Source organism: Mesoplodon densirostris, chromosome 10 (genome assembly GCF_025265405.1).
Source record: "Mesoplodon densirostris isolate mMesDen1 chromosome 10, mMesDen1 primary haplotype, whole genome shotgun sequence".
In the NCBI taxonomy this organism is placed as follows: Eukaryota; Metazoa; Chordata; class Mammalia; order Artiodactyla; family Ziphiidae; genus Mesoplodon; species Mesoplodon densirostris.
The window spans coordinates 63424664-63446688 of NC_082670.1; the positions used below are offsets into that span (position 1 = coordinate 63424664).

The 22025-nt window shown below is 40.8% G+C and overlaps 1 protein-coding gene across 2 annotated transcripts in view; it reads left to right on the plus strand.

Moving 5' to 3' along the window:
* The window catches only part of ANO10 (anoctamin 10), a 272726-nt gene that overhangs the window by 196220 nt on the left and 54481 nt on the right, over window positions 1–22025 (plus strand). For both annotated transcript variants that reach the window (XM_060110817.1, XM_060110816.1), the window contains exon 12: window positions 18502–18618. In XM_060110817.1, the coding sequence (XP_059966800.1) occupies window positions 18502–18618 (117 nt within the window). The remainder of the gene's footprint in view (window positions 1–18501; window positions 18619–22025) is intronic.

A 22025-nucleotide genomic window follows, 5' to 3' on the forward strand; every position in this document is an offset into this window, starting at 1 on the left:
ACACAGAAATAGAACAAAATCTTAAAATTCATATGGAACCACAAAAGACCCTGTAATGGAAAACCCTCAGTCTTCCACTTTATGTATAGGGAAAAAGCCAGCTCTTCCCTACTTTCTTTCTTGTGTGTCTCCTTTACCTTCACAGAAAACACTTCACTTCAGACACTTTTGGACACCAAATACGTGGAGGTTTTTCCACTCACCAAGCACTTCTCTGCAGCACCAGCTGCATGTCCTGCAATTTAACTCAGTTATGACACTGTCTACCCAGAGGTAGTATCAGATGTCATAGGTTAAGGCTCAGTCACACAGGATGTCCCACCATACACACTTCAGACACCAGTCGCAAGCCCAGGTTGGACTTCAGATGCCAGTCTCGAGTCCAGCTTGTTACTTGTACCTCTGACTTACTTGCTATAAATCAGAAGTGCCCACAACCCCCTGTACAGGTTTGATTAATTTGCTAGAGTGGTTCACAGAACTCAGGAAAAGTTTACTTACGTTTACTGGTTTCTTATGAAAGGCTATAGTAAAGGATATAGATGACCATCCAGGTGGAAAGGATGCATAGGGCCAGGTATGTGGGAAGGGGTGTGGAGCTTCCATGCCCTCCCTGGGTACCCACTCTCACAGCATCTCCATGTGTTCACCAACCTGGAAGCTGTCCAAACACTGTACTTCTAGGAAGGCTTTATCACGTCAGCATGATAGATCATTAACTCCATTTTCAGCCCTTCTCTCTTCTCAAGAGCATGGGAGGTGGGGCTGAAAATTCCAATCCTATAAGATTAGCTTGGCCTTTCTGGTGACCAGCCCTCATCCAGGGGCCCACCCAGAGTTACCTCAATAGAGGAAAAGACACTCCTATCACCTAGGAAACTACAAGGGCTTTAGGAGCTCTGTGTCAAGAACAGAGGTCAAAGACCAATATTTGAAAAAGAGATGTTCCTAGTGTTCTCATCACTTAGGAAATTATAAGGGTTTTAGTAGCTCTGTGCCAGGAACCAGAGACAGAGACCAAATATATATTTTCTGTTATCTCACAGACTCTAAATAGCCAAAGCGATCTTGAGAAAGAAGAGCAAAGCTGGAGGCATTACAGTCCCTGCTTATAAACCATATTACAAGGCTCTAGTAATCAAATAATATGGTATTGGCATAAAAACAGACACATCAGGGGAACAGAACAGATAGCCTAGAAATAAACCCATTCACATGTGGTTAATTAACTTATGACAAAGAGGCAAGGATATACAGTGGAGAAAAGGCAGTCTCTTCAATAAATGGTTTTGGAAAAGCTAGATAGCCACATTCAAAAGAATAAAACCAGACTATCTTATACCATACACAAAAGTTAACTCAAAATGGATTAAAGACTTGAATCTAGGACCTGAAACTTTAAAAGAGAGTGGCATCCTCCTAGAAGAAACCACAGGCAGTGAGCTTCTTGACATCAGTCTTGGTAATGATTATTTGGATTCGACACCAAAAGCAATGGCAACAAAAGCAAAAATTAACAAATTGGACTACTTCAAACTAAAAAGTTTCTGCACAGCAAAGGAAACCATCAGCAAAATGAAAGGGCAACTTACTGAATAGGAGAAAATATTTGCAAATCATATATCTGGTAAGCAGTTAATATCCAAAATATAAAGACCTCATACAACTCAATAGCAAAAAACAATCCAGTTATAAAATGGGCAGAAGATCTAAATAGACATTTTTCCAGAGAAGACATACAGATGGCCAACACGCACATTAAAGGTTCTCAACATTACTAATCATCAGAAAAATGCAAATCAAAATCACAGTGAGGTATCACCTCACACTGGTCAGAATGGCCATCGTCAAAAAGTCTACAAATCATAAATGCTGGAGAGGACATGGAGAAAAGGGAACCCTCCTACACTGTTGGTGGGAATGTAAATTGGTGCAGCTACTATGGAAAATAATATGAAGTTTCCTCAAAAACTTTTAAATAGAACTATCATGTGATCCAGCAATTCCACTTCTGTGTACTTACCCAAAGAAAACGAAAACACTAATTCGAAAAGACACATGCATTCCTGTGTTCATTGTAGCATTATTTACAATTGCCAAGATACGGAAACAACCTGTGTCCATCGACAGGTGAATGGATAAAGAAGATGTGGTGTACACACACACACACACACACACACAAATGGAATACTCTTAGCCATAAAAAAGAATGGAATCTTGCCATTTGTGACAACATGGATGGACCTTGACGGCGTTATGCTAAGTGAAATAAGTCAGAGAAAGAGAAATACCGTATGATTTATACTTATATGTGGAATCTAACAAACAAAACCAAGCTCATAGATACAGAGAACAGATTGGTAGTTGCCAGAGAGGCAGGTTAAAGGGGGTCAAAAGGCACAAACTTCCAGGTATAAAATAAGTAAGTCATGGGGATGTGATTGAGGTACAGCATGGTGACAATAGTTAATAATACTGTACTGCATAAGAGAGTAAATCTTGAAAGTTCTCAGCATAAGAAAAATACTTCATTACTATGTATGGTGACGATGGTAACTAGACTTACTGTGGTGATCATTTTGCAGTGTATACAAATATCGAATCATTTGTTGTACACCTGAAACTAATATAATGTTAGATGTCAATTATACCTCAGTGAAAGAATTAGCATTTCTATATGTTGACTACTCACCACATATTGGGTGTGACAGTGCTGTGTCACATGAGGAAAGTGAGGCTCCCATGGCTCACTGACGTGCACAGCATCCTGCAGGAGGAGTCTGCACGTAGGTCTGCCTGACCTCTGAGCGTGTGCTTTCCCATGGCCACTGTGTGTGTTCACAGAGCACCACCAGGAGGGTCACGTGGGGAGAAACAGCATCATGTAAAATGAAGAATCTAGAGCTTGGCTCTCAGCCCTGACGTGTAGTCCCTGAAGGTCAGTTTCTTGCCCTTGAAGTGATTGACTTTAAAGACTCTCTCAGATTGTTTCAGCTCTAAAATCTCTGCATAGCAGATATGGCAACAGGCATCACTGTCCACCAGGGCGTCCTTACATGGAAGCTGTAGCCTCTGTGTCCTCCTGTACGTACCCAATTGAGCTTCATAAGGACTGGAGGAATGGTAGGAATGGTAGGAATAAAGGAAGATGATGTCCTGGGGGACATGGAAGAGGCATGAACCTTCCAGGGACCCCGGTGGAGAGGATAGAAGCAGCAGCCCCTGGAGGGGACACATTTCAGAGGCCAAGTCCAGACAGGGCATTGGCAAATTCAGGCTGGTTCAAAGCAAAATGAGATGGGATAGAACTTAGGCCCAGTAGTGTCAAAGAAATGCCTATCTTTACTTCACAGTTGGGACTCAAGGAAGTGTGATTAAATATAACTAGTTATTAACTCATTTAGTTCTGTACTGAACAAAGTGTTCCCATGGCCACAGCATCTACATTAGAAGGGGGGGGGAAAACTATAAAGAAAACAAAAGACTTGGAAAGAAGCAGACAAAGTCTGTGAATGAAGAACCATCTCAGGGGTCACAGGCTCATGTCACATATGTACTGTAGCCATGAACACATCCTGCCACCACCAGGGTGAAGGGGAAGAACTCTCCTCCCCTCTTGTACCTGTGGCTTGAGATCCCCGTTGCCATTGAGCCCTGAAGACTTTTTTTTTTTTCAACTTCAGAGATTCTTCCAGTGTCCACTGTACCTATATATGTCTGGATATAAACAATGTTTGGGGAGGCCAGGGAGGAAGGGACAGCTCAGTTGGCCCCAGACTGCACTCGTTTCCTGCAAGACTTCACCACGTGGTCTCCTGAGCCTGCCCTCCTTGCCTGGTGGGGTCAGGTGAGGAGGCAGGGCTCCTGGATCAGCTGTGTCACTGACCAGCCAAGCATTAGGCAGGGGACTCCAGGAGGCCGATTTTGTGTCCTTGCACTGCGGGAGAGCCACCACCCTTATTATGATCCCTGGCATGCACCATGGCTGGCCTCTGTAGCTTATGATTTAGAGGTTACAAATGTGTGTTTCTCCAGCGTGATTGAAATTCTCACTTGATGGTCCACTTAATGTAAATGAAGTAAGTGTACAGTGAAATGAAACCGCAATCTCAGGGTATCACTTTGCTTCACAGGCCTCAGTTAGAGAACATTTCTAGGCACACAGTTATTAAGTGTAGCTTGATTTTTTGCTTGTCAAGTGATCAAAATAATTGTTGAAAAAAACAAAACAAACTCCAAATAAAACATAACCCTCCTACAGGTTGCACTTCCTTTCACAATCATCAAATCTATCCTAGAAATGGCTTAAAATGTGCCTCCGATCGGGAGGAGAACAAGCTTTACAAGCTTTATGGTGGGTAGTGATGCCTGCTGCTGTATCAGGAATGCACAGATTTTAGAGATGAGAGAAGCTGAAAGAGCCTTTAAATCCAAGTTAATCACTTCAAGGGCAACAAGCTTTAAGGCTGGATAAGATGCGTTCTTTGGTGACACAGAGGTTGCCGAAGCCTTGAAAGCCAGCTTTCTCATCATCCCAGTGACAAATGACAGTCTCATCACTCAGTGTCCTTCACCAGTGAGGAGCCTCTTTTAGCAAATGCCTACAATGGAGATTATATATTTTTTAAAATAAATTTATTTATTTATTTTTGGCTGCATTGGGTCTTCGTTGCTGTGCACGGGCTTTTCTCTACTTGCAGCGAGAGGGGGCTACTCTTCGTTGTGGTGCGTGGGCTTCTCATTTCTGTGGCTCCTCTTGTTGCAGAGCACGGGCTCTAGGTGCACGGCTTCAGTAGTTGTGGCTTGCGGGCTCTAGAGCACAGGCTCAGTAGTTGTGGTGCAAGGGCTTAGTTGTTCCATGGCATGTGGGATCTTCCTGGACCAGGGCTCGAACCCGTGTCCCCTGCATTGGCAGGTGGATTCTTAATCACTGTGCCACCAGAGAAGTCCTGGAGTTTATATTTTTAAAGGGAAGAGCTGATGAGGCATTCAGCTTAATTTATTTGTAACCCTTAAAATTATTTCCTTGTATTCTTCTAGTTTAATTGACGTTTTTTTCAAACCACTGTTTCATTATGTGGTGAGATAGAAGAAAAGGAGGTAAAATTTTTTTCATGTTTTTATAGTAATCAATTACTCTTAGCTCTCTGTTTTAATTGGCTCTCCTAACATTTTCCTATTGCTTTTTTACCCTGTACACTTCCTTTAGATTCAAGTTTCCATTAACCTTTTAAGCCCAACTCCTTATTCACTTGACTGATCTTGGGAAATAGCCATGTGGATGGAGCGGAGGCCCAGGCTGTCTGTGATGACAGCGTCTCCCAGTCCTGCCATGTGTGTGCATCCTCCACGCACCTGGCGCAGATCCTGATCAGGAGCACAGTGTGCTGGTGTCACAGGTGCTGCGTCTCTCAGGCTCTGGCAGTGACTCGTCAGGGTTAGGGCCTGAAGATGCTGCGAGAAGCCTTCTTTGAAACTCCAGAGAAGGTTCCTCTTCATTTGTGTTATTGGGACAAAGGCAAATTTTGTGAGGCTTTCTCATCTTTTGACAAATATGAATTAATTGGTTAAATAACTAGAGTTTTGAGTCTTTCTACGCACTCTATACCAAAGGGCAGCAAACTCTGGCCAAAGGACCAAAGCCTCTTGCTGCTTCTTAGTAATGTGATGTTGGCACACAGCCACACCCATTTCTTTATGTATCAGCTGTGGCTGCTTTTCACACTGTATGGAACGGCAGGGTTGAATAGTTGTGATGGAGATATACGGCAAGAAAACCTAAAATATTGACTTTGTGGGCCTCTAAGAAGTTTGCTGACCCTGTACCAGACTAAGAGAATCTATCATTTTGTTTTCTTTAGAGAAGTAATGGATACATATGGGAATGGAGGGCAATATCACAAAGTCCAAATAGTATAATAAAGTAAAAACAGAAGTCTCCCCCACACCATTTTTTAAAGTTGAAATATAGTTGATTTACAATGTAGTGTTAATTTCAGGTGTACAGCAAAGTGATTTGGTGCTCTGTGTGTGTGTGTGTATACACACACACACACATATACTTTTTCAGTTTCTTTTCCATTATAGCTTATTACAAGATATTAAATATAATTCCCTGTGCTATACAGCAGGTCCTTGCTGTTTATCTATTTTGTATATAGCAGTTTGTTTCTGCTAATCCCAAAATCCTAATTTATCCCTTCCCCCCACTTCCCCCTTTGGTAACCACAAGTTTGTTTTCTATGTCTGTGAGTCTGTTTCTATTTTATAAATAAGTTCATTTGTATCATTTTTTTTTAGATTCCACATATAAGTGATGTCGTATGATATTTGTCTTTGTCTGACTTACTTCACTTAGTATGATCATCTCTAGGTCCATCCGTGTTGCTGCAAGTGGCATTATAGCTTTAAAAACTTCACTTAAAACATGTGTCTCTTGATTTGTCAACTTTATGTCCTCTCGTTGAAGATGAGGCTGTTAACATAGTTAAGCTTCCTTTGGCTTCCACTGCCCTCTTCTCTCCCCATTTTTGCTGGCTCTTTTATTACGTTTACACTGCAAATTATAATTGGCTATGATTTGTCTCCCAGTTGGTGATAAAAACAGAAGAATGAACATTTATAATATTATGAATATTAGATGCTATTTAACCATTAGCATTATTGAACCTGAAGAGAAGGAAATATAATCCTAGGATTAACACTTTGCTTCTTAAAGGAGAACCTTGTAAGCATTCAAATCCAAAGGGTTTGTTTTCTTTTAGCCTCTTATAAGTCATGGTCCGCTGCTTCTGTCTCTTATTTTCCCTGTCATTGTCTTAGATTCCATTTACATTTTCCTGGAGTTACTCCTTGAGTAGTTTTCTTTTTCATATAGCACATGTGGGCAGTAAACTTTGAGTTCTTATGTGCTCTCCAAATGTCTGCTTTTGTCCTCGAGGGTTAGCTCTGTTTTTTCATCTTGGTCATGGCATTTGTGGTCCTCAGCTTTGTGACACTGTCTGGTGGTTGGGATGGTGAGACGAAGAGCTGCTGTGGCTTCCCTCTTCCAGCGTGGGTGTGCAGATCTGTTCCTTAGAAGGGCTCCCTGTGCTAGGAGATTCTATCAATACATGAGGAGAGTCCCTGGGAGGTTCATGGGCTGGGAACAGACTGGCCACCCAGGGATTTGACTGACCTCACTCTGAGTCTGAAGAACTTGAGTGTCTGCCATCCTGGGCAGCAGTACCTCTCCTTGTTTGGCTTTCTTTTTTGGTAGGGGGGATTGTTGGGATTTTTGACCTGTAAGTCTGTTAATTGTGGAAAAAGCACATAACATACAATTTACCATCTTAACCATTTTTAAGTGTACAGTACAGTAGTGTTAACAATATGCACATTGTTGTTCAACAGATCTCTAGAGCTTTCTTATCTTGCAAAACTGAAACTCTCTACCTTCTTTTTAAATGGCTGAATAATATTCCCCCATATGTATATACCACAATTTCTTTATCCATTCATCCACTCATGGACTAGGTTACTTCTACTTCTTGGCTATTGTGATAAGTGCTGCAGTGAACATGGGTATGCAAATATCTCTTCAACATCCTATTTTCTTTTCTTTCTTTCCTTTTTTTTTTGGAATATATACCCAGAAGTGGGATTGCTGTATCATATTGTAATTCTATTTTTAGCTTCCATACTGTTTTCTGTAGCAGCTGCCTAATTACTTTGGCTAGGATTTCCAGTGAGAGAGGTCATCCTTGCCTGTTCATGATCTTAGAGGAAAAGCTTTGAGCTTTTCACCATTGAGTGTGTTGTTAGCTATGGGCTTTTCATATATGGGCTTTATTATGTTGAGGTACTTCCCTTATTTTCTTCTTGTTGATTGTATTTATCATGAAAGGAAGTTGAATTTTGTCAAATGCTTTTTCTTCATCGATTGAAATGATCATGTTTTTTCCTTCATTCTGTTAATGTGTTATATTACATTGATTCCTTTTCATATGTTGTACCATCCTTGCATTCCAGAAATAAAAACTACTTGGCTATGGTGTATAATCCTTTCAGTGTGCTGCTGAATTCACTTTGCTGGCATTTTGTTGAGGATTTTGGCATCAATATTCATCAGGGATATTGGTCTGTAGTTTTCTTTTCTTGTAGTAAGTTTGTCTGGTTTGGGTATTAAAGTAATGCTGACTTCAGAGAATGAAATGAATTTGGAAGTGCTCCCTTATCTTCAATTTTTTGTGGGGAGAGTTTGAGAAGGATTGGTGTTAATTTCTCTTTATATATTTGGTAGAATTCTCAAGTGAGGACATCTGGTTCTGGGCTTTCTGCTAGGAGATTTTTTTATTACTGATTAATCTTCTTACTAGTTCTATATCTATTCAGACTTTTTATTTGTTCATGATTCAGTCTTTGTAGGTCGTATGTTTTTAGGAGTTTATCCATTTATTTCCTAGGTTATCCAATTTGTTGGCATATAATTATTCATTATCTCTTACAATCCTTATTATCTCTGGCATCAGTTATAATGTCTACCCTTTCATTTCTGATTTTTGTTATTTGAACCTTTTTTTTCTTTGTCAGTCAAGCTAAGAGTTTGTTGATTTGTTGGTCTTCAAAAAAACCAACTCTTAGTTTCATTGATTGTTTTCTATTGCTTTTTGTTTTCTAATTCATTTATTTCTGCTCTAATCTTTTTTTAAATCAATTTATTTATTTTATTTATTTATTTTTGGCTGCGTTGGGTCTTTATTGCTGCATGCAGGCTTTCTCTAGTTGCGGCGAGCGGGGGCTGCTCTTCGTTGTGGTGCACGGGCTTCTCATTGCAGTGGCTTCTCGTTGCAGAGCACAGGCTCTAGGCACACAGGCTTCAGTAGTTGTGGCACATGGCTCAGAAATTGTGGCTTGCAGGCTCTAGAGTGTGGGCTCAGTAGTTGTGGCACACAGGCTTAGTTGCTCTGCAGCATGTGGGATCTTCCCAGACCAGGGATGTCCCCTGCATTGACAGGTGGATTCTTAACCACTGCACCACCAGGGAAGTCCCTCTACTCTTTATTATTTCCTTCCTTCTGATAACTTTGGGTTTAGTTTGTTCTTCTTTTTCTAGTTCCTTGAGATATAAAGTGGGTTGCTGATTTTAGATATTTCTTCTTTTTTAATGAAGGCATTTAAGACAATAACTTTCCTTCTTAGTTCTGCTTTTGCTGAATCCCATAAGTGTCGGTATATTGTGTTTTCATTTTCATTTATGTCAAAATATTTTCTAATTTCCCTTTTGATTTCTTCTTTGGCCCATTGGTTGTTGAAGAGTTTGTTGTTTAATTTTCACTTATTTAATTTTTCAGTTTTCATTTTGCTGTTGATTTCTAGTCTCATTCCATTGTTGTCTAAAAAGATAATTGATATGATTGCAATGTTCTTAAATTTGTTAAGATGTGTTTTGTAGCCTAATAGGTGATCTGTCCTAGAGAATATTTCATGTGTGCTTTAGAAGAATGTGTATTCTGCTCTTGTTGAGTGGAGAGTTCTGTCCATGTCTGTTAGGTACAGTTGATCTATAGTGTTCTTCAAGTCCTCTATTTCCGTATTGATCTTCTGTCTGGCTGTTCTATCCATTATTGAGACTGGGGTATTTAAATCTCCTACTATTATTGCATTATTGTCTACTTTTTCCTTCAATTCTGTCGATTTTTGCTTCATATATATGGGTACTCCAGTGTTAACAATATATAATTATTGGTGGTGAATTGACCCTTTATCATTGTATAATGCTCTCCTTGTCTCTTATCTCAGCTTTTTAAAGTCTATTTTGTCTGATACAAGATCGCCACTTCTGCTTCCTTTCTTTTTATTTTTTGGTTACCATTTGCATGTAATATCTTTTTCTGTCCTTTCACTTTTTTCCTGCATGTGTTCTTACATCTAAAGTGAGTCTCTTATGGATAGCATTTAGTTGGATCTTGTTTTTTTGTTTGTTTGTTTGTTTGTTTGTTTTGTGGTACACAGACCTCTCACTGTTGTGGCCTCTCCCGTTGTGGAGCACAGGCTCCGGACGCGCAGGCTCAGCAACCATGGCTCACGGGCCCAGCCGCTCCGCGGCATGTGGGATCTTCCCGGACCGGGGCACGAACCTGTGTCCCCTGCATTGGCAGGTGGACTCTCAACCACTGCGCCACCAGGGAAGCCCTGGATCTTGTTTTTTTAATCCACTCAGCTTCTCATGTCTTTTGATCAGGGAATATAATCTTTTTACATTTAAAGTAATTACTGATAGTAACAAAATTATTATTGCAATTTTATTCATTTTTTTCTGTATGTCTTATAGTTATTTTGTCCTTTGCCTCTCTTGATGTACTCCTTTGTGTTTTTTTGATTTTTTTTTCATAGACTTGTTTTTGATTTCTTTCTCATTTTTCTTTTATGTGTTTTCTATAGGTATTTCTTTGTGGTTACCATGGAGAGTACATAAAACATCTTATAGTATAGTAATCTATTTTAAAATAATAGAAACTTCAGTCATGTACAAAATGTCTACTCTTTTACATCTCCCCTCCAATTTGTTATTGATGTCACAAATTACACAATTTTATAGTTATAGTTATATTTATGAATTTATCCTTTAAATTCTACACCAGAATGAAAAGTGATATACACACTACCATTACTGTATACTGTATTTGTCTATTTATTTACCTTCACCAGAGAGCTTTATACTTTTATATGCTTTTTTGTTGTTGTCCATCATTCTTTCCTTTCAGCTTAATGGACTCCCTTTAGTATTTCTTGTAAGGCAGATGTGGTGGTGATGAATTCCCTTAGCTTTTGTTTATCTGGAAAGGTCTTTATTTCTCTTTCTTTTTTGAAGGACAGTTTTGCTGGATATAGTATTCTTTGTTGGCAGGTTTTTTCTTTTAGCCCTTTGAATGTATCATCTTACTCCCTTCTGGCCTATATTTTTTTCTGCTAAGAACTCTTCTAATAATCTTACGGTAGCTCCCTTGTACATCATGTGACACAGTCTTGCTACTTTCAAGATTCTCTCTTTGTCCTTTGATGGTTTGATTACAGTGTATCTCAGTATGGGGTTCTTTGGGTTCATCTGAGTTGGAGTCTTTTGAGTTTCTTGAATTTGGATGTCCAATTCATTCCTCACATTTGGGAAGTTTTTGACCGTTATTTCTTCAAATAAGCTCTCTCCCTCTTTCTCTCTCTTCTCTTTCTGAGATTCCCATAATGCATATATTCGTAATACTTGCTGATGTCATTAAGTATCTTGAGCTTTCTTCATCTTTCTTTATTCATTTTTCTTTTTGCTCTTCTGACTCAATAATTTCAGGTGACCTGTCTTAGAGTTCATGGATTCTTTCTTTGGCTTGAACAAATTTGATGTTGAACCCATATAGTGAACTTCTCAATTCAGTTATTGCATTCTTCGCTTCCAGAATTTGTTTAGTTCTTTTTTTTTTTTTTTTTTTTTTTAGTTTCTATCTTTTTGTTGGTATTTTCATTTTGTTCACACATCATTTTCCTGATTTCGGTTACTTGTCTGTGTTCTCTTATAATTCATTGAGCTTCTTTAAGATGATTGTTTTGCATTCTTTGTCATGTACTTCATAGATTTCTGTTTCTTTAGGGTCTTTTTTTGAGATTTATTATTTTCCTTTATTGTGTCATATTTCTGTTTGATAGTGTTCCTTGTTATTTTTTTGCTGAGATTTGGGCATTTGAAAAAACAGCCATCTCTTCCAGTCTTCACAAACTAGCTTCATACAGGCAAAGACCTCCATCAGTCAGCCCAGCTAGAGATTCTGGGAATGTCTCAAACATTCTGGAGATGTGTCTTTTCTGGGCTTGTGCATGTATTTTCCCAATTAGGGAAGTCTGCTGATTTTTTTTTAGGAGTTTGTAATCTCTTCCTCCCTCTGGTCTCTGTCTTCAGTACTGCAGGTTCTCTGGTATTTCAGCAATCTCTCCTTTGTTTTTATTGGCCCCCCAGGCATCCAAAGTATGCAGGATCTTCTCCAGTGCCCTGAGTCTAATGAGACAGAAACCAGTTCCTAGGGAAGTCCCTTGAAAAGATGGAATGTACATTGAATGTATGTTACACTTCTCTATTCACAAGTTGGGTGTTTTCTCCCAATTGTGCTGAGGTGTGCCAGCTTGGAGGAAAGGTTATCATAGGTGAAATCCAACAGCTTTTCTTACTCACTTACTCATTCTAAAACAGCTGTTTTTAGCTTTGTGCTTCCCTAGAGTACTGTAGCTTCTTAGCTGTTTTCTGAAGTTCTCACAAAGGCTTTTTGGACTGTATGTTGTTCTTAAGTCAGTGTCTCTGTGGGGGAACAAGGTTTGAGACTTCCTATCCTGTCATACAGCTGACATCACTCTTGTGTCCAAGTCTTTAAATAAGAGTCTGGTATGACCTTAGGCTCAACTTCTCTCTTGGGCCTGGCAACCCCACACAAGGAACTCTCCCAGAAGATCAAATGCTTTCTTTAAAGGGCAGGTTTTTGGCTTTAGTGCAAGAGTAGAACTTGCAGTCAGTCTGTTATAAGGTGGCATGAGAAAGGGCTTCCTATGGCCCCAGCTTTTCTGAAGGTGGTTCTTTAATGCACTCACTTTGGTGCTGACTCCCTGCCCCAATCCTTTCCTTTTGTGGGTTGAATCTGACATCTTCTTCTGAGGCTCCTTTGGGAGGACCTGCCTTTGTCTCAGGAGACTTGAGCAGCACTTTCCACTCCATAAGTTCTATATTCAGAAGTTCTGGCAAATTCTCTTGTTTTCCAGTCTTGTTCTTTTTAGACTATATTTCTGTCATTTCAGGGGACCCTGGGGAGGTAGAAGAAGTACATGTGCATGCTTGATCTACCATCTTAAAATGAAAATCCCTGATTTTTTTTTCCTTAAGAGCCTAATTCCATATTTTTTTTCAATCTCAGCTTCATTAATCATTTCTTATTAATTGGTACTTCACATTTAGTTTGTCTGATAATCGGCAGAGGATGCTTTCCTGAAGGACTTTTTTTTTATTCAGTGAGCTCTGAATGGAAGGAGGTAATGTGGCAGACCTACCACTGTAGAAATCAAATTAACTTTTCAGAATTCCAAGAATTCAACTCTAATTTGCGTATTCTATTTCAGAAGAGACAGGGTTGGGGACACACTGCTACAAACACAGCTGCTACTGTTGATCATATCATGAATTTTCTAGTTTTTTAAAATAAAATGGTTCCTCTCACTCTCTGTGCACCTGGCACGAGACTCCCAAGAGTCTGACAGCCCTGCAGTGACCACAGGTGAGCGACACAGTGATGGTGGAGTGGGCAGTACTTTACCGCTGGCACCAGAAAACGTGTAGCTTCTGAGTGCCAATTTTCTCTGGTCCCGTTCTTTTTCCCTTTCCCAACCAAGACACCCTATAATCATTACCTGAACTATATTGTCATGGGTAGCCAACTTCTTTGTATTTATTAGTTTAAAAATTCTGCCCATCTCCCCACCCCACCCCTCACTGTTTCTCTTCTCCTTTACTTTGTGTAGGATACATTTTGTGAGTTTCACTTTAAAGGAAGATTGTTGGTGAAGAATCACAATCATGGCCCATAAAATGTCTTCTCTTTTCATAAAGAGGCTATGAAAAACCAACTCAGCTATTCATTTTGAGTGTGTTTTTCTTCAAATCTGAGCAGATTTGTATTTTATCTTAGGCTTTCTTTTATTTATGAAAACAAGTAAAAATAGCTAAAATTCTTTTCACAATTTTTTCCTCTGTTCAGTTAGCGTAAAGTAGTTCCCAGCCTTGAAACAGATTTTCTGTATGAAAAATATAAACGAGATTTTAAAAATTAATCTTTTGAAGCACAGTGCTATAAATGTTATTTAGGTTTCTAGGCTTGACTACAAAAGCTTACTTAAATCCATCATGATGTTCAACTTGAATTCTGGATCCTGGGTACAAGAACCTACTAAGAAGAAAGAGGGGGATAATGTATCCTTTCCTGATCATTCAGACAATTTTGGTTCCTCTTTGCTTCTCTTTACCCCTCTTCCTTGAAGCTGATGCCCTGTGTTGCCTTCCCCACCCCACTCCCAAGGTCTCAAGGTTACTGGGGAGGGGGAGTACAGAGAGAGAGTGTTTGCTAATGCCAGCTAATTAATTAACAGGTATCTGTGAATGGTGATGCTTCTTAACCCTGCCAGAATATTTTCCCTTTTAAAAGATGGTGTGTTATGCCACATAAACCTAAAATTGGTGAAACTTCTGAGAGTGTAGCAAAGTGGGGGGAAAAAAATCAGTGTGACAAGATTTTGATAGGTAAGGTGGGAGACGGCCACCACTGAAGCAGTCTGGCCCTGCATCATTGTGCTCAGTCATTTGCAGAATGTGTGATTGCTTTTGCCAGCTTCTTGGACTCCCGATTAAAAGCCAGACTCTCTGAGCTGCAGGTTGTTTGGTCTGGGTCTGTTTACTGGGCATGTGGGCAGTGGTGACCAGGTGGGTTAGGAGCCTGGCAGGGCACGTTGGTTCATTTTTTAAATGAGTGGAATCCCTGCGTTCTTTTTCACATAAGTGTTTTTTACCCCATACAAAAGTAATGCATGTCTGTTAAAGGCTAAAGATAAAGAGGTTGCCCAAAGTGCCACCATCCAAACAAAATTTCATTGTGAAGATGTTGATATTTCTTCCAATCTAGTTAATAAAGTTGGCATTTTTATTTTGTTCTCTGAGACACTTTTTTTTTTCTGCTGAAGATTATGATTATCTGTTTTGAGGAAAGGATATTTAACGATGATTTGCGATTAGCTCTGCGAAAGAAAAGTGAGAACGCGATGTGTAATTCCCACCTCTCCTTCCTCATTTTAAGTATTGAATTGCATATTCTAAGCAATAAATGTGTTTTAAAATTCTTAAGTCTCAAATTAGTGCCCTTAAATGCTTCTGTCTCTCGTGGTCAGCTCTCTGTCCTCGACAGGGACCACATCAGACCCCCTGTTTATGGCTAAGCCCCTGCCTGGCACGGCAGCCTGGCTCTGTGCCTTGGAACTTCTTCCAGGAGCTTCACCTTTGGCCATTCTCTTGGTTCCATCCCCACAGCATCTCAACATGTTTAGGAATTATACCTTTAAAGAACAAACACCTGGCCAGCACAGGTCTCTGTCCAGGTGCTGCCTCGTCCCTCACCCCTCCTTTGCAGGAAGACTCTCTGAACCCTGTGGTCGGCACCTCCCTACTCCAGCCTTGCCTGAAGTCCCTTCCCAGCCCACTGAGTCCTGCTTCTGCGACCACTCAGCTGAAGCCACTCCCACCAGGGTCACCAGAGGCCTCCTGGTAGATAAACCTATATGTTCCCCCTCAGGCTTCATGTACTTGACCCTCCGACACCCTCCTTGACTGGCTTCTTTCTCTCCCCTTTGCTTCTGAAACTCCAGAATCTCCTAGATTCTGCTTATCAGGCTTCTTGCTGGCCCCTCTCCTTTGCTCGTCATGCATGTTTCGGTTCCCCCACTTCCATCCTCTGCCATCGTCTTGCCATCTCGTCTTTCCTCTCTCTCACCACACAGCCTTGCAAATCTCGTCCACTCCCATGGCTTTATCTGCCACTTACACACATACAGCAGTGACCCAAATCTCTGCCTCCTTGACTCCTCTACCGTACTAGATGCTGGACGTGTCCACTTAGACACTCCATAGACATCTGAAAATCCACAGCCCGCACAGACCCCTTCTCCCCTCTCGCCTGCCCCCCATCCTGTGCTTATCAGTTGAGTGCATGAGTCACTGCGGTCTGGCGAGTCTGCTGCTAACGAGCCCTCCAGGCACTCCTGGAGCTTCAGCCCCACTGCTCTAATGCACACTCAGGTCACCCTGCTCACTTGCCTGCACTTCCACACTCGTCCACGCCCCTTGCCACAGACAGAGAAATCTGATTGAGTCATTCTTGTGTTCATGCTTTCAGCGCCTCCTCTGCTGCCTGTGTCCCCGGGCTCCTGGTTGCCTCTGCAGCCCCTCTCTTTTCAGCCCCCATCCCTTTGTCCATTTGCCCCCTCTCTGGAAGCACTTTGGCCCCCTCTCCTTGCCTGGCTAACTCCTTCTCATCCATCACGTCTCTGTTCAAACTTATTTCTTCAGGAAGCCCTCTCTGACCTGCTGGTCCAAGTGCTCGTGGTCTCTTGTGTGTACCCTGCCAGTAACACTCCTGCGTGGCATTGTAATGGCCTGTCCTTACTCATCTCCCCACTTAGACTGTGTGCCAGGACATCAGCCCTTTGGCTGCAGTGGCCAGCATAGCAGTCACGAATGGAGCGATGGACACAGGGCTACTGCCCTGCTGGCTTCTGGTCGTGTGGGAACCAGTGAAGAGTGCCGGCTGTGCAGCTTGTGGGGCTCTTCAAGGAGCGTGACCCTGGGGTTGTTACGTAGGACGTGAAAAGCTTGAAATAAGCAGGTCTACTAGGAACTTTTTTGCAAATGTAGTTCCAAAGAAAATGATTTCTCTACATATGGGCTTTTAAAAGCATTTATTATAGAATATTTGGGGGGAAGTAAACCATAGAGAACCACTCATAAAAGCTCGTTGCTGTATAAGTGTTTTAACCATGTTAAAATGACTTCCTGTTTTAACTAATATTGTCTAATAAATACCAACTTTTTTTCAATTCAAGAGCGCTTTATGGACATTTCATATGGAAACTATGAGCACCGAGATCTGTGGCAGCCTTGCCCAGTCACCCGGTAGCCAGTCCTGTTTCCCAAAGAAGAGTTGACACATCTTACAGGTCCCCTGTAAGGGAAGTGCTTGACAGGGTCTCCTTTCTCAATAATTCCTCCTGAGACTCTAGAGAAGAGAAAATGGGGACAGATTTGCTAGGAGAGATGGGATAGGGCCAGTGACCGGGTCATGGTGGGGCTCTGGCAACTTGAGGACACACAATTTCTGAAAAATATGGATTTCTTTCCATTCACTAATTTGTTTATTTCTTGTCTAACAATCCTACTGAAGAGGTTAAGTCTTACATAAAGTTATATCTCAGTGCTCCAGTGGAATGAAATAATGACACAGTATAGCTCTTCCTAAATTATTCATTTGTTCTTTGTTGATTATCTCTAGGTTCCTATTAATTCAGTTCACTTAGTTCAGAATTATAACACATGATGTCATCTGTTTTATCTTCTTGTTTTCACACTATAGACACCTAATCAGTATCTTCCAGTGCCTTCTTTTGGTCCTGGTAGTCACATTTTAGTGAAGACTGCCCATCCCTGGTCCACTCCAGATCTCCTGCTAATACCAGGCAGTGCCTGGCCTTCCCTGGGGTTCTGCCGGTTTTCAAGTTTTTGTGTTGAATTATTGCTTGTTCTGGCACGATGTTGATTTCCTTCATTATTTCATGCTTCTCCCAGGAGATGTCCACATGTTATTTATCCTTCATCCCCCTTTTGAAAATATCACAGTAAGGAATTCACTTTTTTTTTCAGCTATCTTCCTTTTCTGTCAATAATTCAATGCAACATTTCTTACAGCCTGTTCCGTCTCCTTCACTGATTTTCTTAATGCCTTTTAATTATTTCCTACCTTTAAAATTTACTATCCAGCCTTTAATATTTAGTAATTCATGCTGCCATCAAAGACGCAACTTTAAGGATCATTCAGCTTTCTGTGGGTCTTGATCCTGGGTCACAGGATGAAGGCAGAATTAGAGAAACATCGAGTCGAGGCTGTGCATCTGAGGAGCAGGCTTACCAGGGGAAGCAGTCCTGTTGGCTTATTTCTGCAGAGAAAGAAGCATAATTATAAACCTCATATTATTATGTTAGAAAACCTCTGTATGGTGTTGGTGTAGAAGGGAAATAAAATAGCCAGGTTCTAAGTTTCCCATGTTATAAAGGATACGTTTTACATAATATAAAGGATACGCTCTACATTTCTGTATACATTTCTGCCTCATAATATGTGGAGTCTGCAACATAAGGTAGCACATTACAGTCGATCAACTCATCAATATTTATTGATTGTCATTTCATGAAAGAAACTGCACCAGACACTACTGGGGATGCAGAGGATACAAGGCACCAAAAGGCACATGCACGTTCCACGTTACTCAGCCTGAAGTACAGCACAGGGGAGGATGTTGTTACACAAAGAGCAACGTTTGGCTCTGCACACGTTGCCCACTAAATACGTTGGGGATTAAGACATGCATAAAAAAAAGCATTTGGTGGGAGACTTCTCAGAATAAACTTTATTTTTCACTGAGAGTAGCATATGGTATCATTTTAAGGGAATAACTGATTTTAAAAGAATAAAGCAAAGTAAGTCAATAATTATTGAATGGGCCACAGTGGGATGGATTAAATATAACTCATGGACCTGGTTGATCTGTGATACATCACAGGCCAGTAATTAGAAGTGACCCAAGATTAACGAGAAGGATCACGGTGCTGAGGTGCTCATTTGTCTCCTCGCCCACATGGTCTAATGTGTCCCTGCAACGTGTGCTCTTTCTTGTTTTCAGCACGCACTCCTGGCTTTGAAGTTCATCCTTGCATTTGCCATACCTGATAAGCCACGGCATATCCAGATGAAACTGGCCAGATTGGAATTTGAATCTTTGGAGGCACTCAAGCAGCAGGTAAGGGCAACTGTCCTGAAAATAAAAATGTATTTCTTTAGCAAATGCCAGGAAACATAAGTCAGAGAACTCACTCTCAGCTTTTACTTCAGCCTTGAAGTTACCAGTTTAAATAAGTATAGAAGATTCCAGTTTTTAATTTTTATTTATTTATTTTATTTTTGGCTGCATTGGGTCTTTGTTGCTGCACGCGGGCTTTCTCTAGTTGCGGCGAGCGGGGCCTACTCTTCGTTGCGGTGCGCGGGCTTCTTATTGCGGTGGCTTCTCTTGTTGTGGAGCACAGGTTCTAGGCGCGCATGCTTCAGTAGTTGTGGCACATGGGCTCAGTAGTTGTGGCTCATGGGCTCTAGAGTGCAGGCTCAGTAGTTGTGGCTCACAGGCTTAGTTGCACCACAGTATGTGGGATCTTCCCAGACCAGGGCTTGGACCTGTGTCCCCTGCATTGGCAGGCGGATTCTTAACCACTGTGCCACCAGGGAAGTCCCTCAGTTGTGTTTTTTTTTTTTAATTTTTATTTCATGTTGGAGTATAGTTGATTTACAATGTTGTTTGTTTTAGGTGTACAGCAACCTGATTCAGTTACACATATCCATATATCTATTATTTTTCAGATTCTTTTCCCATTTAGGTTATTACAGAATATTGAGCAGAGTTCTCTGTGCTATACAGTAGGTCCTTGTTGGTTATGTATTTTAAATATAGTAGTGTGTATATGTCAATCCTCAAACTCCCAATTTATCCCTCCCCCTACCTTTCCCCTTTGATAACCATAAATTTTTTTCTAAGTCTGTGAGTCTATTTCTGTTTTGTAAATAAGTTCATATGTATCTTTTTTTTTTGGATTCTGCATATAAGTGAGATCATATATTTGTCTTTCTCTGACTTACTTGTCTTAGTATGATAATCTCCAGGTCCATGCATGTTGCTGCAAATGACATTATTTAATTCTTTTAATTGCTGAGTGATATTCCATTGTATATATGGACCACATCTTCTTTATCCATTCATCTTTCAGTGGACATTTTGGTTGTTTCCATGTTTTGGCTCTTGTAAATAGTGCTGCTATGAACACAGGGGTGTGTGTATCTTTTTTTAAAAAATTAATTAATTAATTAATTAATTTTTGGCTGCATTGGGTCTTTGTTGCTGCGCGTGGGCTTTCTTTAGTTGCGGCGAGCGAGTGCTACTCTTCGTTGTGGTGCGTGGGCTTCTCATTGTGGTGGGTTCTCTTGTTGCGGAGCACAGGCTCTAGGCACACAGGCTCAGTAGTTGTGACTCGCGGGCTCTAGAGTGCAGGCTCAGTAGTTGTGGCACACAGGCTTAGTTGCTCTGCAGCATGTGGGATCTTCCCAGACCAGGGCTTGAACCCGTGTCCCCTGCATTGGCAGGCAGATTCTTAACCACTGCGCCACCAGGGAAGCCCCTGTTTATAGGCTTTTTGCTGATGGCCATTCTGACTGGTATGAGGTGATACCTCGTTGTAGTTTTGATTTGCATTTCTCTAATAATTAGTGATATTGAGCATCTTTTCATGTGTCTCTTGGCCATCTGTATGTCTTCTTTGGAGAAATGTCTATTTAGGTCTTCTGCCCATTTTTTGATTGGATTGTTTGTCTTTTTAGAGAAGATTCCAGTTTAGGATGGCATAACAAAACCAAATTCCTAATAATATGAGCAACAAATAGGTTTAAAGAACTAAACTAAGCAAAACAAAAATATTCAAGCAATGTTAAATGAAGACTAGAGCTGGCATTCAGCAAAAGAACCAGACAGAGATTTCCAAGAACCTCCCTGGGGCAGGTCCACGGTTTCCAAGTCTACCTTCTACAGAAACATTAGGGGATGAGAACTGAGGAATTGGAATCCTGAATAATATCTCACAGAGCACAAGAGAGAACGGCAAAGTGTGGGCAGAAGCAGCAGAAAATGCCGTGGAGGTAGAATCCTCTTCCTGATGATTTCCACATTCTACCAAAGGATCCCCCCCACCCCTGCCCCAAAAAGAAAGAGAGAATTTAAAAAGCCATGCTGGAGTTCACCATTTTGGTGATTTTCTACCTGTAACAGAATGAGAGTTGGGAGACAAAAGATCCCTAGATGCCTAGAGCTAGCTGGTCATCTGCAGTCATATATAGGAATTTAATGAATGAGAAAATCAATAAGGCAGAGTCATCTGAGGGGACAAGCTCTGGGTCCAGGACCTCTCTGACCCATGCAGTCCTGTATGCTTCCAAACCACCTTTTACAGGAATATTTCCTTTTATATTCGGGGAATTGGGAGAAAAAACAACCTTGAAGAGGACCCACCCAAGCCAATCTTCTGATAGAAGCCAGGGCTCCAAGGGTGGTGCTACAGATAGGGGAACCCCACATTGGGGCAGAACCTGACCCTGATTAGGTGGAGTGAGCCCAGCAGAGTAAGACTTGTGATCAGAGTACAGAGAAGAGGGAGAACCCCGGGTCCACCGCGTTTTCTGTGCTGATGCTTGTCACAGTGGGTGAGAAGACTGAATTAGCTGTGTTTCCTAGCTGTAGGGCAAGTTCACTTTGGGCCTGTGGGCTCACCAGTGTGTTTGTCTCTTAGATGGAAACGCAGCCTCATGCTCAGTAGTGAAACACCAGCAGCATTCACAACAGTGTCAGGAGACCCGTTATCACTACTGACGTTTAGCATTGTTCTGGAGGCGTAATCAGTGTAGTTATACAAGAGGAAGAGATAAGTTCAAGGAACCCGGAAGAGGCAAAGTTATCATTACTTGAAGATTAGAAGATTTTGTGTCTAAAAATCACAAGATAAATTCTTATAATAGTAGGAAAATTTGAAAAGAAGCAGGTTGTAAAGTTTGTCTAAAATCATTTGTTTCCTTTCAAAAAAATAGTAAACAGTTTGAGAATATTATTGAGAGAAAAGTCCCATTTACAGAAGAAACCAAAATAAAATCTGTAGGTGGTAATTTATGAAAACTATGTGGATAATCAATGTGAAGAATATTTTTTAAACTCTACTGGGATCAAAAGATTCAATCTTGTGAAAATGTAATGCCAAGTCAAATATATAGAAATAAACATTTGAGAATAGCAAGGAAACTTCTGAAAAAGAAGAAAAATGAGGCCTCTAGCTCTGCCATATTAAAGTGTATTTTGAATAATTCAATCGTCATGGTAATTAAATCCATTTTGAATGAGGGGAGAAAGGGACACGTCAGTGGAATAGATCAGAGATTCCATAAATGGACCCAAATAAAAATGGAACTTTATGGTAAAAGTGACGTTTTATGTCAGTGGGAAAAAAAGAAAGATTGTTTGTTATATGGTTTGATGATGACAAACAGTTGTTTGGGAAAATTGTTACCCTTTATTCTACCTCATTTCTTATGTACCTCTCTCCCCTCCACCCAACAAAGTTC